The sequence below is a fragment of the Leuciscus leuciscus genome (genome assembly GCF_965113295.1).
Source record: "Leuciscus leuciscus genome assembly, chromosome: 6".
Classification (NCBI taxonomy): domain Eukaryota; kingdom Metazoa; phylum Chordata; class Actinopteri; order Cypriniformes; family Leuciscidae; genus Leuciscus; species Leuciscus leuciscus.
Genome location: NC_138730.1, coordinates 34,849,214 through 34,868,460, shown reverse-complemented (window position 1 = coordinate 34,868,460; position 19,247 = coordinate 34,849,214). Strand labels below are relative to the sequence as shown.

General features: G+C 37.6%; 1 protein-coding gene across 1 annotated transcript in view; it reads right to left on the bottom strand.

Annotated features, from left to right (window-relative positions):
• clstn2a (calsyntenin 2a) overlaps positions 1–19,247 on the bottom strand; it is a 221,289-nt gene that overhangs the window by 130,897 nt on the left and 71,145 nt on the right. Inside the window, exon 2 of the mRNA XM_082173501.1 lies at positions 1,491–1,613. Within this exon, the coding sequence (XP_082029627.1) occupies positions 1,491–1,613 (123 nt within the window). The remainder of the gene's footprint in view (positions 1–1,490; positions 1,614–19,247) is intronic.

Sequence of the window (19,247 nt, the reverse complement as noted above, 5' to 3'; positions counted from 1 at the left end):
AGCTGCAAAAATCAATATATAAAAGCTAGAAAAGTTATTTTTGCCAAGGCTGTCAGAGAGGAGATTAATTCTAGGCATTGTCATCTAATGAGCTGTAGAGAGTTACCTGTCACAATACTTCCACACACTCCTCTTTAGGGAAAAAAAATCACTTTATTTAATTACTTTGCATCAGTCAGCCACCACCCTCCCCAACCTCCAGCTACCCCATCTGAACAACCTGCACTTGAAAACCAGCGAGTCGGAATCTGTCTAACATAAACAACACACAAGTCGTAAAGCAGTGCCGTCATTCATTGCTCCATGAGAGGTGATTGACACTCTAAGTGTTGACTCCTTCTCCTCGAAAGCCAAAACACACATTGTACCAGTTGATTTTCAAGGCCGGCCGGTTTATTGAACGCTCGGCCATGGAAAGGCAGACAAGATCTACTTATACAAGGGCTGTGTGTCACCACAACAATGGAGATAGAGGCAGGAAATGCACTCCGAAATAACAGGAAGGTCAGGCGGATCTGTCTCCATAACAGTGAGGAAAGCATTGACTAAATCTCTTTTATATGAGCACTATGCTGCAATACACATAAAATCTCACACTCAACCGGCCTCTCTTACACACAAAGGAATAGAGGAACACTACACTGAAGAACCAAGCTACCATCCAATGCTATACATTTTGGAATAATCCTGGATGTTCTGGAGTGAGCTTGTATGTCTCATTATAATGGATTAGATATGAGGAAAACAAGCTGCAAAGTTAATCAAAAGGATCACAATCACGATTAAACTGCAAAAGGCTGCGATTTAATTAAAAAGATATATATTCTGCATGTTCTGCATACTTTAATATGCCCCAACATTGTACTACCAATGCTTCATTTTGAAGACTTAAAAGGGGATTGTTTTAAAAATGGCTATGAATAAATCATTGTTTAAATATATAATTATATGAAAAGAAATATTATGGGAAATTTTTTATCAGTATTATATTACTATAATTATAATATTCCAAAGGGCCGTGTTCCAAATAATAATAAAATTGTATTATCCAATCACGTCTAAACTAGACAAAGAGCTTGTCTAAAATTATTTTTTTAAATGATGTAGGGATAGAAAAAGAAAAAAAAGTACTATTTAATTAGAAAGGGAAAAATATACAGTCAGAATGTCATTAATGGCCAAATAAATACTAAAGTCAAGGGGTTTTATTTGAATATAATGACCATCTGAATGTACATAATTTCACTTATTACAATGTAGCTTAACTAATAAATATATAATGGACATGAAATATTGATCCTAGTTGAATTGATTTGATCATGACAAGAAAAAGAAAACTAGAGACATGAAACATGTGAGACATGCTCAGTGCAAGACATTGGTTGTCAGGGACAACGGCAACATTTGCCCGTATGGCTCGAATGACACGATTGACCAATCATAATAGAGTATTTCAGAGCGCTGTGTAGTCAGTTAGATAAGTCGTATACCTGCATAAGGGACAGGGGCATCTTTGTCCAATGCGACCAGAGGAGGGTCTAGCAGTACTGTGTCCATGTTCTCCGTGATGACACCATGGTAGGACGTCTCGATCCATGGTTTGTGCTTATTCACTGCAATGGAGAGAGAAAAGAAAAAGAGAAAAGAGAATTTAAATTCTGAACTAGTCAGACTGTTCAAGATTTCAACAAACGTTCTCCTAAATAAGAACAAAAAAAAAACACAACAAATTGTGTGTTCATGCAAAGAATGGCTAATAATGGCAATCGATACAAGTCCAATTCCCCAAATGGCTGCATCCTTGTCTCCTACAGCTCGTATCCAGGGAAACACCCTCATTTATCTGGTCCTAGCGTCTCTTTTTTTCATGTTTTCATGGCTGCTGTATAACAAGTGATACCAAAACAAGATGCTAATCAATGGATGACACAAATGCAATCTTCTAACCAGTGAAAGGAAAACATCCCTGCAAGAGTCTCTGTGCATTAAACAGCTTGTACCTAAGCAGTGTTTACTGCTTGGAAAATTCTATTAGCTCACCAAACCCCCGTACACATCTAATGCCATTTTTAGTAAGTAAAATAACTGTATTTTTAATGTATATTAAAAAATCCGATTTTTAGTGAGCTTATTTTGCCAAAACAATACGAGTATTTAGTTAATCAGCCCCTGAAGTTAATTCCTCACCAGCGTTGTTGTTGTGTTTTTTTTAGTTTTTTTTTTTTTAGTTGCCAGTCAATGGCGGGAAAAGAGTTAAAAAAGGTTAATTGAATGTAATCTAGTTTTAAATCTTCTGAACAAAAGCTGCACTGAGAAAATTAAGTATAGATTATAAATAAGAACTTTTTTTTTTTTTTACTTAACCCCAGGCACACCAGCTATTTAAAAAATACAGTTGTCAAATACCAAACACTGACTGTGTGAATGAGGACCTTGGGGTGGGTTCTTTTAACTTTTCAACTACCCAGAACACATTTGCAAATCCACAGCAACAACAACTCTGACTTGCCCTGCTCAGCACTCATTCTTTAGAAAATGAATGTGATATAGTTGGGAAATTATGCAATTTATAGTATATAATAATATAGTGGAATATTATATTATATTATGGAATATAATACATGTATATATTATTGCATAATTTCCCAGCTATATCACATGGAAGTGTCAGAAAAACAAAACATAAATGTGAGCGATGAAAAGCAATACATAAAGGTGCTCTAAGTGATGTCCCACGTTTTCTAGGCCGAAACATTTTTTGTCACATACAACAAACATCTCCTCACTATCCGCTAGCTGCCTGTCCCCTGAACACACTGTAAAAAAAAACGCAGTCTCTGTAGACAGCCCAGGCTCCACAAACGGCAAGAAAAACAAACTGGGCCAGCCTGGACCACGAAACATAATAAACAGTGTTCAAGCCAATAACCGTCAAGAATGATTTGGGGGTGGGGGTTGGGGGGTTAGTGCGCGTGCACATGAAGGGGGGTGTGGGGAGTGGAGGAGAGAGAAGCATGAAGAGGGAAGTTAGCTAGAGGAGAGATGTCCTAGACAACGACAACGACTAGCGTTAGAATTATATTCTCTTGAATTTTGATTTGGCGGACACACGACCAAAGAGACGACATTCCGATGAACAAATAGCTAAGAAGAGGGAAAAGGAGAAGGAACGCGCAAAGTCCCGAATTCATGACTGTTTCAGGAAACACAGAAGGGAGGGGGAGGGGACGGGATGAGGAGTCTTCAGTTCGAACGTCAACAAGAAGTGACATCACCCAACATCGCTTAGAGAGCACCTTTAACAGAAAAAAAGTGTTTTATTTGATTTGCCCCTCGTGTAATCAGAAATCCTCCCCCGGCATGAGTTAATGGAGTTTTAGATTAGTACTGGCTATTCAGTAACCCCTCGTGTGGCTCAGTTCGAGATCCACCAAAGCAATTAATGAGAGAGTAAATTAAACCATTTCACACTTGTGAAGGGCATACTACACAAGTCTCAGCAAAAAGAAAGGGTAAGAGTATCCTCATAATAACCCATAAGCAATCTCAAGCAGGGACTCATTCAATTCAGATGACCAGACGATTAAACCCGCTGGCAATGTAGTTTTCAAAAACTACAACCTTGCTTTCAATGAGTTTTTGCCATTTATATCTCTTTTTCTCACTCTCTATTCAACTCAGGCACACATTTACACCAACGCTTTTCCAAAGAAACCCACTTTTTAAAAACCACAACCACATCTCAGAGTATTTTTCCTCACTTGGCTATTTGAACAGACAGATAAATAGCCGGAGTTTTATCTATCTAGCTGTGTTATACATACAAAGACATGTACTACAAGCTCTAGAGAGGCAAGCAGTGTGTGTGCTGCAGATGTATGGACAAAGAGGTCAGACATGCATGCAGTCTGTTATTCCCATTTATAAAGGAACCAGATCATCTTATCAAATTTTTTTCATTTTCCCTTGGAAGAAAACTGTTTATGGCCGTTCCACTTTTGGTTTTGCTGCTCCAAATGATTGGCATGTGCTACAAAAGTCATTGAAATTAGAGACATATATTTCAATCTCTGCATTTAAAAAACTACTAGGGTGTTTTTATTACAGCCTGTAAATGTTTTAAATAAATATGTATGTGTACGACTTTCAGGATATTTTAACTCTCCTGCCAGGCTGTTGTTGAAAACAAGAACTTGTTCTATAGAGATAGAGATAGAGATAGAGATAGAGATAGAGATAGAGATAGAGATAGAGATAGAGATAGAGATAGAGATAGAGATAGAGATAGAGATAGAGATAGAGATAGAGATAGAGATAGAGATAGAGATAGAGATAGAGATGATAGAGATAGAGATAGAGAGATAGAGATAGAGATAGGAGAAGATAGATACATACTTTATTCATCCGCTAGGGAAATTCAGGAAATAAAGGAAATGAATAACAGCGCATGCAAAAAGGCTTTCGTTTAGGTTACGCAGCACCTCGATACACTATTAAAAGCCCAATTCATTAGATACATAATTATTTAGTTGAACATTTCATGTGTGAAATGCCACAGACTGGGAGAAAACGTGGCTGTCATCATGTACACAAGATACAGTAAATAACTGTTATTTGGATCAGGTACTTTCTATTATAATAATACATCTCTTCAGGCTCCAGTCACTGCAAATTCACATCGAACTCTCTCGTTCTCGCTCTTTTTCTCTCTCTAATAAGGTTAGTGGTGTCACTAAGAGCAATATGCCTTCTCTGTAATCCCTGAGCTATTACCCATGAGATGTCTGCAGCCATTATACAGCATTAGAGCACAGAGATGGAAGCTAATTCAATGTGGACTTTTCTTTTCCATCTGCTCCCCTGCTCTAGAATGCTCTGCCGCACACACAGCCAGCTAAACACAAGACATAATGGCAGATGCATGTGGACACACACACACACACACACACACACATATTTACCTCACATTCACCATTAAGGAGTACAACCCCTGACAATTATGTTAAAAACAAACAAGACGGACACTCTTATTGTGTTAGTGAAGCAACTTCTTGTAACCTTTTGGACTTAATTCCCCCAACAGCACATCTAAACAGCTATTAAACTTTGATGACCTTGGAGAGTTTATTAAGAAATCTTCTATAGGTTACTTCTGCATAGATCCCTCAATCCATAAACAATAATAAAGATCAGCTAAAAATCCTGACTGGAATATTAAGCTTATCTGATTCCAACTCTTCTACAGCAATTTTTTTTTAAACGTGAAAATTCTGTTATAATATTTAATTTGAATGCAGTATTTGGTATGACAGATGGAGAGACAGACAGAAAGACAGAGCGCTATCCAAATAAACTGAATTAAAATAAAGCAGATGAGCCAAGAGTGAGGGAGGGAGAAAATTCAGGTCGGGTCTCACAAGAGGACAAGAAAGGGGCTATTATAGAATCAATTATTTATTCAGCTTGATATATAATTATTCCAGCATTTCAAGCACCTGATAAAATGTTGCCGGGGGAGAAATTGAACGTTTGCAAATCTACTTTGACCCTTCTTCAACCTGCTATAATGAAAATACCAGTCAGCATTCCAACGGTAATTAAACTTGGGGACAGTCTGCGGAATTGATGGTAAATTTTACCTCTCTCCCAGTGTCACGCAACAAGCTATTAATTTCTGACCGGTCAACACCGTAACATTACATTCAGCTCATAACATTGGAATTAAACAATAATCGAAACATGCATGCGGGACCCAGCAGAAAAAAAAAAAAGTGCTAGAGTCAGAGAGAGAGAGGAGACCAACGATGTTCAGGAATATATAATACAGCTTGCATTACGGTGACTATTTAGCATGTAGTGTTTTTGTATGCAAACAACAAATATTGCAGTTAAGGCCAGCTAATGAACCTTAGTGGTAAAACAAGGCTTCTTAAAGTTTATTCACCCAAGTTTATTGCTCTTCAATAAAAGCATCCTGTTCATAATAAGCATTCGCTATGCTAGGGGATAAAGCCATTATCCAAATTGGCTGGAAAACACTGTCTGTGATGGCCGTTGTTTGGAGACAAAGTTCTAAGACTTCAACTCAAAGTCAAAGATCAACCCCAGTCTGGCTAGCATCATGTGTTATAGCCAATGGGGGTATTAGTAGAAAATTGTTAATTAACGTTCCTTGCACTGTGCAAATGACAAGAACATGGCCCTCTGTCTTGGAAAAAAATAAAAAAGAATACTGAAATGATCATCAGGAAGAGAGTAATTAGCCACAATGACTTAGCATAATCCAATACTAGCAGAAAGGAGTTTGCTGGTAGGGGCCGAAGGGTAATTTTCAGATACATTGAGCTCAACGCAGCCTCTTCCCACACGTCCTCAGAGACACACTTCTTAAGCTTGTATTGCTTGCCTTTAATGCTTATTAATGAGGTCATAATCTCTGCTTTTTCTATGGCGATCTTTCAAAATGTGTTGGTCTTTAGAGATTTCTCATACAGGGGCCCCAGTTGACAAAATTACATTTTATAGCACAGCCATTAAAAAAGAAGAAATGTTTGCATATTGAGGGCTGCTTGCGTTAATTAATGAATGAACAGATCGTTAGGACTGAATGGCGTCATTCTTAGACATCTGGAAAGCATCGTAAAAGGGTGTATGGTATTGAATAGGTGCGGTGGGAGCAGAACGGACGATTTTACCGTGACCTCTATAAAGGGGGTGAAAGAGTCTAATGGATTTTAAGGCCTCAAAATTAAGCAGTGGTTTAAGTTGCTTTGGATAACCTGCATGGTCTCCATTCAAGGTGAAATTATGTAGAAATGGCAGTGGCAGCAAGTCCTTCTGCAATTTTCTGTGGCTAAAATGTCATCTGTTGCCTATAGTGATGTGTAGCACATTCTCCAAGATGCCATTTGCCAAGTTTCCTGTCAACTCTACATGATCACTGTCAATAAAAGTGATGAACAAGGCCAAAAATAGATATAAAAAATATGATTTCTGATTTGGAATATGTGCTAAGCCCTGTGCAAACTGCTAGTTGCATGTCATTAGTCCCTGACAGTTGGGATGCTAGTAGGTGTTCTCACTGTTGGTTGTCAAGTAACATTTATGAATGACATCAGAAGATGTCATTCAATGCTGTTGAGATCAAATAATTTTTATTGCTGCTAAAAACAAACATTCTGAAGGAAAAATGTGTTAACTGGAATCAGTGCATAAATGCATAATATCAAAGATGAACGGTGTAAACAGGGTTTTAGGTTCTATTTATCCCTGATATTGATATCTATTTCAAGCAATATTTGCAACAGGACGGCGCTAAATACAGGTGTAAATGGTCTAAAATGAGAGATCCAATCAATCACATTGGAGATAGCTTAAAACACACACACACACACACACACACACACACACGATGTCAATCAAGCACTCAGCTAAAACAAGGATTTAAATTTTGCTGGTTATTTTTGGATAAAAAAAAAAATTGTGAGTGTAATCGAAAAATTTGGAAAAATGCATAAATATGGGTCAGTAAGACTTTTTGGCTTTTATTCAGCAAGGATGCACTAAATTGGGTGACAGTAAAGACCTACATTGTTACAAATAAATCTAATAAATGCTGTTCTTTTGAACTGTCTATTCAAGGAATTCTGGGGGGGAAAAAGTATTGTGGTTTTCACACAAATAAATAAGCAGCACATTGAAAATAATATAAAATGTTTCTTGAGCAGCAAATCAGCATATTAGAATGATTCTTGAAGGATCATGTGACACTGAAGACTGGAGTAATGATGCTGAAAATTCAGCTTTGCCGTCACTCAGGAATAAATTACGTTAAAAAAAATATTTAAATAAAATTTTTTTTTAATTGTGATCATATTTCATTGTTTTTAATGTATTTTTTTATCAAATAAATGCAGTCTTGGTGAGCATAAAAAACAAAGAGACAATTCATGTGCCACAGTCAGGTAAAAGAAGTACTTCCCTAAAATAGCTGAGGAACACAGAAATACTAAATGTACCTGTACAAACTGAACTCCTGATCCTTCAATCCAAATCTGTAAACAGGGTCTTGTTCTCACACACGACCACTTTATTAACTTTTCACATTGCAAATCCTCCATCTTTTTTATCCTCTACTGCATCACTTAAAATCTTCACAGGCCTTCATGGACAACTTCATAAACCAAACTGGCAAAAACAAATGTTCATGATGAAGACAATCCACGCAGGTGACGTGTCTTGAATCCGCCATCGCTGTGGGAGGCATTTGGGCTAATTTACAGTTAAATGTATCTATAATAAGCATTAATAATCCCTGACACAAATGGCTGAGAGACAACAGAGGTTTATAAATGTCCTTGATACTACAAGCGCGCCAATATAAACGACTCCTTCCCTTGTGTACATAAATTCTGCGAATCAACTTACTTAGGTCACCAGCCATGAATATAAATTTGTTTGATTAGACTCTCAACAAACACAGAAGCGAATATCTTTTGTAATGGAGAAGTTCTGTGCACTGGCATTTGCTACTGTCAGCCCGGCATCGATACCCCAGAGGACTCGGAAATGTCAATTGTCTGTAATTAGAAAGCTGGCATATTCATTCACGAGGCTTTGTTTCCTTGTCACGGAATCCGGGTCCTTATGGCCTTTTCATTAGCCATATTGTTGGCCAGACATATGTGTGTCTATACCTCCTGAGAACACAATCAACCCTTTACGAAAGAGCCGGTTTGATTACACATCGTGTGAAGTCGCTTAAATTACGAGTCATTGTTAGAAATACAGAGAACTGATTGAGGTGGAGGGATGAAGGGTTTTAGGGGGACTTGAGAGAGAGTCGAATGAAAGCAAGGAGAGAAAAGAACAATGATCTCCACACTGACACGGGTGCCAGAGGCTGAGAAAGAGAGAGGGCAGGGCTCAACTCTCCATCTTCTCCGGATTAAAATTAAAAGGGCCTGCTAGTTCATCTTCTGTCTGTGGGAGATCTTGACGCCTGAGTGGTTCTCAGCATCTCTGGGCCTTTTGAGGAGAGGAAAATTAAAATTGATGCTGGGGCTACAGCTCCATGCCTCCCTCCCAGCACTTAACAGGACTTCTGCTGTGCACACATACCTGTTGCCTTTTATCTACCTTAGCGTTAAAAACTACATATTTTAATGACTAGTCAAAGAGTTGTCTTAACAACTAATCTTAAAACGATATTTCAGCCGACATATTCAGGGGGTATTTATTTCCTCAACTTCATGTCATTCCATACCTGCATGTCCTTCTTTCTGCTGAACACAAAAGAAGACATTTTTATGAATATTTCAACTGTTTAGACTGCACTGACTTTCGTTGTACAGTCTAGACAAAAATAAATCCCTCAAATTATCTTATTTTGTGTTTCACAGAAGAAAGAAACTTATGCAGTTTGAAACAGCATGAGGGGAAGTAAAATGATGACAGTGATGAACTATCCCTTTAAATACACACACACACACACACACACATATCCACCATAATCCAAAATAACGTATCATACCAAATAATAACTAATATATCCAACCTTACTCAGATATATGCAGTACATTCACATTAAGAGGAATGTACTATTTACAGCAGCAAATCTCAACAGTTTGATTGTTACATCATCAAAAAATATAAATATATTATTTCCCAGAGATATATTAAAAGTTGGATATATAATACATACTTTACATAGATATAGTATCCTCATGGATATAGTATACTCACAAAGCAATATATACTATACAGCAAATCTCAGAAGCGTGAATTGTTTATATCACCTCAGTGAGTGCTCTATATATAAAGTTTGATATACACTATATTATATCCAACTTTATCCGCAAACATGCAGTACACTTGCGTAAAGCGATAAATACTAAATCTCAACTGGCTGTTTTTTTTCTTCTTTTTTTGCATAATGTAACTATATTTTGTAACTATACTATATATCATCTAGCTCTTTATATAAAGTTAAAAGTATATTCGCATAAATACAATATACTCGCGGTGGGCAATATACACTATATAGCATATCTCAACCGTTGTCCGTTTGATTGCTTGTATAGTCGCAAAATGTAAACTATATTACGGGCCAGCTCTAATCTGCTAAATATGACATGATATGAAAATATTAAGATATTATAAACAATAACATCATGATTTTCTGCAAAGCCGCTTTGAAACAATGTATATTGTCAAAAGTGCTATAAAAATAAATTTGACTTGACGGCTTGCAAGCGCCATGCTGTTACTGTGTGAGCTACAGGAACACTAGTTCTGTATAATAAGGATACACAATATGAGATGCTGAAATAGGCTCCTGAATCCCCCAGCCCTACATAGGACTAGCAGTTCTGCTTCATATTCATACTAAATTGCACAAACTTGTTTAATGGTTGTGAAGTAAGTTTCAAATCAAATGAAGAACCTAATAGACAGTGTGATTTTAAATGCAGCTCAAGACCTGAAATAGATGAGTCAGATAAGAGAGACAATCCAAAATGTGTACTGTTGGTGTGCCTCCACGAGTTTGGAAAACAATGCTATAACAGTCCTCATAAAAAAGGCAAGACCTGTGCTCAGTGCTCACAGCAGGCAATTTGAAGTCTGTAATTGTCTAATTTATAATTGAGGGTGCTTTGTTACAGAAGTGGTGTTTTGATGGCTGTAAAATAATTGCAACTCCTCAGATAAAGTTTAACGAGTCGACAACACACTAAAAGGGATTCATTTAGAATCTTCATGAATGCAGCCTCTTAGAGAGGGTTTTAAAGTACTGCTGAAAAATATCACAGTTAATCTTTAAAAAAAAAAAATTAATATATATATATATATATATATATATAGATAGATAGTGACTTCACTTCCGAAGTCAAATGACTAGTTGACCATCTTGAATATCCCTGTATAGCAGCAAGTTACATCTACAAAAAGTGTTTGAATCTGAAGGCATAAAATATAGAGAGAGACAAATAGAAACTCTCAGAGAACGACAGAAACGAACAGTGAGAGTCTACCTGGAAGGTATACTTCAAGGCTGTGAAACACAATGCAAACTTAAACGTGCCTCTGTGAAATCACCATGGGAACTAACGTGTTCAAGAGTCTATCTGTCAATACACTTTATCATAAAATCATCCTATTAGGGTTGGGAAAAAAACGCTCTGGGGGGAAAAAAAGAGGCTGAGCAAAGCTAAAAAGCATTTCTGGAACTCTTGAGACAAAAGTACTCACTGTTTATCCAATTAATTTAAGTGTCTGATGAAAAATGACTGTAAAGCTAAGACAGATCTAAAGTTCATTTGCCTGAAAGTTTTCTAACATGCCTCTATGTGTGAAATATGTATTATGAACAGGTTAGGAAAGACACACTTCAGTTTAAAAGATTGGGGTCAGTAAAATTTTTGTTTTGAAATAAATAAATACATTCAGCAAGAATGCATTAAATTAATCTAAATTGACTGTTTTTAATCAAATAAACGCAGTCTTGGCATTAGATACTTTAAAATTTGTCAGAGAGAAGTGCAAGTATGTGTGTGTGTCTGAATAGGCATAAATGAAGTGGAGTGTCATCTACATTTGCATTTCATCTATTCATTAAGGTGAAATTTTTATCCAAACCGACATGCAAGTAATAGCACAATCTATTATTATCTATTTCAGGCAATTTGCACCACCTCCCAGTGAAGGTACAACCTTTGATTCAAATTTACAATGAATATCTGCCCTGTAATCAACAATCAACACATTTGGAATGTGACATGTATACTTATGACTCATAAAACACAACCGATTATATTTTCCACCACTTAAGTTGCTACATTAGTTGTATCGCATTGAGTTCTCCCACACATCCCATCTGAATTCAAGCCCAAGCCCTGAATTCAAGCTCCATCACTGTTAGACAAATGCTGTTGCTTGGTGGGATTGGAACGAAGCTAAGCTCTCACAGAGGGAGGTTTTTGGTGTGGGGAAAATGGCAAGGATTTCCTTACGCATCCTCCAAGAGGGACTGGAATACAGGGGGGATTTTCTCAGCCTAAAGAAGGAGAGAGGCGCTGGTCCACTCAGAAGGACACAAAATCCTCTTTACAGTCCTCATTGACAGTGGCAGTCCCGCTTGACAACTTCGTAACAGCTCACCAGAAGGAGGGAAAAAAGAGAGCAGGAGGAGAAACCTTTAGACAGGTGTTTAGCCCATGTCCTGAAGCCATGATTCCTTCACACAAGGACAGATTTACTGCATTTCAGCTCTGACATGTCCCTGACAAATGATGTTTGACAAATGATGCATGCTGGACTTGTAAACCTGGCATTGTTGTCACAAAAACTACACAAATTACATCTCAGCCACATATGGAGGCTGTAAAATAGTCCTTCATTTTATGTTACTGACTCATGCATGTGGGCAGATGTAAACAGCGCACATTTCACAATGAGTAGCTTTTTGTTTGCATAACAGCATATTGTTAACGGCAGAAGGGAAGATAATAAAGCCATAGCCATGTGTTAATGAATCGCACTGCCAGTGTTTTCATGCGAACTTGTGTGCTTACTCCTGAAAAGACCAGCATATGTTGTGTTTTGAATGCAGTTTTTCTGCATTGAACGCTGGTGTACCCAAGAGACTTCCTAACTAGGTATGGGAATCATCATTAAATGTAGCAATTCCTGTTCCTTTAACACTTTTTTTTTGTACTTTTGAAGAATAAATATTTAGAAAAAAGAATGATGACATACTACTATAAGACTGAAAGCTGATTGGTTTGAATGGTTACCTCTGATTATGATTGGTTAAATATTCAGGAGGGAAATCATATACATACATGCATACATTTGCATCTTGTGCACATGCACATTAGTGGGTGAACTGATTGAAACAAATGTTAACTTATATCAGTGTTTCGATCATTTTGAGTACACTTTTGTAACCAAACATCAATGGATGTCTTTTCACTTGTCAGAGTATTTCAGTACATGAACCATTAAAGGTGCACTAAGCAATTTCTGAGAAGCACTTGCTATTTGAAATCAACCCAAACAAACACACCCCTCCCTTCATTGCTCCGCCCCCAAAATGCACAAATACGCAAACACAAGAGTGGATGTCTCTTTATTGTAGCTGAAGTAAAGCAAAATAATGCTTCACGAAAAATTAAGCAACGATGACGAGCAAGAACAAAACATGAACACACAGTACAGGAGAGTATATAGAAGCAAGAGATTGTTGTTCATTGCCAGCAGCACACCCCCAGACAGCAACATAGTGTCGGCCCAGATCCGGGCCACATCTGGTACATGTGGATTCAACGTGTACCAGATGTGGGCCGGATCTGGTCTTGCTGTCTGGGCCAGCGCCACACAAACAATGACAAACAAAACTGTCCTGTTACTATAGCTAATATTACAACAACAGCATATTGGTTATGTGAAATATAGCAAAACCAATGTCACTCATGTATGGAGCAGAAACAATGCAACCTCTGTGTCCTTCAAGCCTTCCTACTTAGGTCTTTCCAGAACTGTATGGCTTTTCTAATTTTAACACCAAGTCCCATCTTGACTGATGACAACCCTTCTTTTTCCAGTGATATTCCTCTGACCTTTTCTCTTTTGTAATGTCTATCAGCCATCTCTAGTCTTTCTAGTCTTTCTTCAAATCGACCTCTTGCTCACTCTCTCTCCTCTTTCCCACGTGTGGACACGCTCCCTACTGCTGATTGGCTACAAGCGTGTTGTGCTGCTCAGTTCGATCCACTTTCAAAAGCTTTTCACAGAAATGACTTAATGGAAGTTGCATTAGTCTTTTTTTTAAAATAGCTTCTTGAACAAAAAAACAAAAAAACAAAAAAAAACTGTCAATTATAAGAATTGTCCATTTTGATGTCATGGTGACTTTAACAGAACCAAATATTCAGATGGTTCAATTTATTTAATTTATATAAAACCGTTTTAATGTTTTTAAAACATTTTAATGTCATAAAACCGTATATATATATATATATATATATATATATATATATATATATATATATATATATATATATATATATATATATATATATATATATATATATATATATATATATATATATATACAGTATATATATATAACTGTTTTTAAACCGATTTGACTTATTGTGAATATGAAATTGTGATTATTTTTTATGTTTAGCTTGTCAGTAACGTACGGCTCTGTGATCAGTAGTAAATGCTGCTCCATCTGAAAGCACTGCGAGTTTGAGTTGCTTATAAGGTGCATTTGAAAAAGCAACACGCGTCAAACATCTTTCCAAACTTATGAACCTCTTGTCCAACAAAAGACAACATTTAATAAATAAATCAAAGCGATTCAATTTCCTGTTTATTCAGCTACAGCGATAGTATGATTCCCATGGGGATTTCCTGGAATGACGTGCATTATCTACTTCTACGGGGCATATTTGGAGTGTCTGCGCGAGAGCGCCCTCTGGCTTTCAGATGGAGCGGTATTTTCTACTGATCACAGAGCCACGCTTCACTGACAAGCTGCACATAAAATAATTGTAGCCTTTGCAAAATCACGTGTGATTTCATTTTGATTAATAGTGCATCCCTAACCTAAAGCGAAAGCAATTAAACAATGTCCTAAAAATACCCATGTTGAAGTTAGTTAGCACAATTTCACACAATCATTTCAGTCATGAAGTAACATAGTTTTTCATACTGAATGTCGTTTTTTATTATTATTTTTTTTTATCACTTGAGCTTTTATTAACCTTATTAACCCTCTTCTTGTGATGCATAGATTTTCCAGCACAAACCAACCTGGACTCATGCTGATTTAAGCTGGTCTTTTCAGAAGAGCGGTCTATGAGCTGAAGCCCACAGATATGTGGCATCTCATCCCAGTGTCAGTTCAAAGTGTGGCATTAATCCTAAGAGCAGCTGTCCGGAGTTATCCTCTAGCCTCATGCCCAGCCATGCCCGCTTTCCCTCTAACACTGATCTTCTTTCCACACACTTCATCTGCATTGTAGATGGGATTATCACACGCCGCTGAGAACTTGTCTAAACAAAATACATCCGCGGCTCCTGGAATCCAGTAAGACTGTTTTGCGTGTAAACTAACGAGGATAATTCACTGTCAGTTTACAGCGTTGGCAGAAAAGGGAAGCCGGCTCTAATCTGGTTTGTCTGCTTAAGGGAGAGTGACTCTGGACACGATTGCGAGAGGAATCAAACCCACACCGACTGCAGACCCAAAACTGCTGGCCCTGAGGGGTTTCAAAACACACCGTCACACAACCAAATCAAATCAGTATAGTGAGAGACACACATACACACATACACACAGAGTGACAGAGTTTGAGAGAATGGCAGAGAAGAAGAGGGGAAAAATGATTTCTGGAAAAAAAAATTGTGAGGATGGATGGAAGTCTGCCAGTATAGGAGTTAAAAGAAATGAGGGAGATAGAGGGAAGGAACAAAGCCAAAGAACAGCAAGAGGAAGATGACTTGAGTTAAAAGAACGGGGATGGAATCAGGAAGGAGCACTTTAGACCAATAAATCACTCGCAAAGAGCCCCTCGCTGAGACGGTAACACTAAGAGAACTACGAGGGCACTTTAAAGCAACTCATTCTCTAAATGTCTGTGTATATCGTAAAAGGCCTCAAAAATAACTCTCTTTTAGTGCAGTGGGTTGTATGCATGCTTATAATGCACAGAATAGGAAGGCAAGGTTGAATTTGGGTTTTTAAATGGCCAATGCTGGTATCTAGAAAGCAGTGTGGCTCACCATTGGGCCAAAAGTGTGAGACAACATTGAACATCTAGGTTTTGAAAAATGTCAAAGAATATGTAGTATGATGATCTTTCTCAAATCATGCTGGAGAACACAATCTTCAGGTTCAGTAACATTCACCCTGGCCCCTTTTTCAAGGCGGTCTTCTCATCTGGGCTCACAGCAACATCACAAAATCACAAGCCCTTCCTGTGAGAAAAGGAGGAGAGGATATTTCCAGCATGAGTCTGACAGCTTGCTCTTAAACCCAGCTGTAGGACCCAAAATCTACCGCCGAACAGGGGCAGTGCTGGATGAGAAAGAAAATTTAATAAAGTCCCCATGAAATCAAAATTGAATTTTTTATTTATTTTTTTGGCTTTGAATATGAATGTTTATTTATTTGGATCCCCATTAGCTATGCCCAAGAGCATTGGTAGAGAATTTGAAAATTAATATGTTAGTCTTACTGTTATCTATAAGCTAGTGTGTTCCAAAGCAATGACAAAATTTGCATCTAGAAGACATAATCAAAACTTCAAAAGAGTCCCTCACTTCTGCCAATATGGGTCAATGATTTTGATGTCATCACTCTGCACTTCAGCTTCTAATTAGATTTTCTGTCCAATCAAATGCTCTCTAGAATCTAAAACGTCCCACCCCCTACATTATAAATAGACAGAGCAGATCATATGCTAGGGAAAACGCATCGGACTAGTTTGAGTTCTGCACAAAATGCTATATTTTAAAACGATATGGAAGAGACTAGGAGGAAACTGCGGTTTTACCGAGCTCAACGGCTTTGGCCGAGCTGTGGTATAAGCAAAACACTATTGGCTATTTTTTTTGTTCGTTTTTTTTTTTTTGTTAAAGAGCTCTGTCTTCCTGCTTCAGTGGAAATTACGTTGAATAATGAACAACGCATTGAATAATGCTGCAATGTTGTTTCCGATGAGATCACTATGCACTATGCACTCAGGTGTGAATGTTTAGGCACCACATTCAAATGGATTTTGGGAGTCACAATGCAATTACCAGATTATTTTATTTAAATAAGAAAATAAAATTCATTAAAACAAAATATTTAATTATATGGCAGCACTGATACTCACACAGATTTAATCTAAATTAGGAGCTACAAGAGCAGGCCTCTACACTGTAAGAAAAAAATCTGTAGAAAACTGGATAATGGCCTGGCAGAAAATGACCAGTACCTTTTCCGTAAAATTTCCTTTAAATCACACTCAACTTGAACAAAACAATGCAATATACAATTCAAAATACGGGGTAAAAAAAAAAAAAAAAAAAAAAATCATCAATAGAGAACATTTTTAGAGATTATCACGGTACATTGGATCATGTTTTTATGGACTTTTCTTAGCATGTAGCTCCAGGTGGAAGTGAATTCAAGCATTAGACATGCTCCCTAAAAGTTTTATTCCCACCATTATGCTTTTTCAGTAAGCACAATAAATCAATAATTAAGTTTAAATGCAAATAGTTATAATAAATTAATTATCTAATATTACATTTAAACATTATATTTTAAATAATAATTATTTTACATTTAAATTATTTTAAATAATAATAATATATATATATATATATATATATATATATATATATATATATATATATATATATATATATATATATATATAATTTTTTTTTATGATTCACACTTTTTATTTTATCTTTAGGATTGACAAAACAGTAAATTTATTCTCCAGACCTAATTGTATCCCCTACCCCCTCCCAAATTACCCACCCATATACCCCTTGTCAGTACAACTGCATGAAGATTGCTACAATACAGCTGCAAGAAAGAAAAACAGCAAATATATAAATAAATAATAAAAATACATAAATAAATGTGCAAAAAGTAATACTTATATTAAAATAGCAATGTCAAAGAGTTATTCACCGATACATTAAAGCAACTCTTATATTGTGTCTCCCCATCATCATCCTATACCCTCAATAAATGTCAGATATCTGCCCCACTTTATCCTATAGACCTCATTTTTATCAAGTAATCTGTATGCCATTCCTTCATAAGCGCAAACTTTGCCCAATTCTGTAACCCATTCTTGAAAAGATGGTGAACCTGGCAGCTGCCAATTTCTCAATATAATTTGCCTCCCAATCATAATACGTATTTTAATCCATTCAGTTGTCTCTACATCCGGGCTTAAAAAAAGATGGGTCTCCAAGGACATATAAACCTGGACAAAATAGAAAGCAACGCTCATAATTAAATAATTATGAATTTGTGTGCATCAATACAGAATCTTCTGACAAAGCGAATAAAGAGAACATAGAACGCAGATCTCAAAATCTGTAAAAAGTTCAACCATCAGTGGATGTGATATCTGCCATGCAGGCTTCTTTTCTCCCCTTGAGCGTGTCTTTTATACGGTTTAATATCTTTTTTATTGCTCTTATGGTGGAGTTCATTAACATGCAGAGACGTGCGTCCACACGCACAGCGGGGATTAGATAACCTCACACTTCATGGCATCTTCCTCGATACGGCGCGTGAATAAAGCAGCACAATCTCTCCGCAGCCAGAGCACGTGGAAAGCACAGTCAAGCTCGCCTTCATTTTTCGCCTAACTAATAAAAACAGACAGGCAAAGGCCACTCGCCCTCCTCAGAGGAGAGTTTATTTTGATTTTGATTTAAAAAGACTCTGTCTGTGTTAGTCACACAGCCGCGGGGCCGCGCGGAGACAGGCATTAAGGTGGAGAACGACGACGAGGATGAGGAAGAGGAGGAGGGGGGTAGGGAGAATCGTGAAGGGCCGCTCGCTGTTTTGACTGCATTGCCAAAACAGCCTGGCTGCTTCACAGAGGTAATTTCAAAGGAATAGGCTTGGACACACTGTATAAACAGAGCGCTATTTACATAGGGATTCCCTCAGTCTAAAAGATCGGCTTTGAAACAGATTACAGGTGTGTGAACTCCAAACTCCTGCATTACACTGATATCACCGCTACAAGGTCCAAAGCTGATAACCGTGGAAGTGCGGTGACAAAACTTTACCGGTGGGGGGTAGCGAGAGCGAGCGGTCCATGCGAGCCCGTGAATGAATGACTGAAAGCGTGCGGCTCGGCACACGAGCCAAAATGAGACTTGATGAGCCGCCCCCGTTGCATCTGGAGGGATTTTTCCATTCAAACGCTCATATCGGCAAAGTTGCAGTAATCCACGGCACCATCCTCCTTTCTCTCGTCTTCCCCTCCACATCATCCCTCTCCCGGGCTGTGATAAGAGCGAGGCTCCATTAGCACCTCTCTCGCTCTCATGGAAGCAAGCTGGAGATAGAGCAGCCCTGATGGACTATAAATTGTAGGGAATGCTCCCTGCTGAGGAAGAGTGGCAGAGAGAGAAAGGTTACACAGAAAGAGAGATGGATGGTCATAGCTAAGATGCATGGACTGTCAGCGTCACTACATAGCCCACCA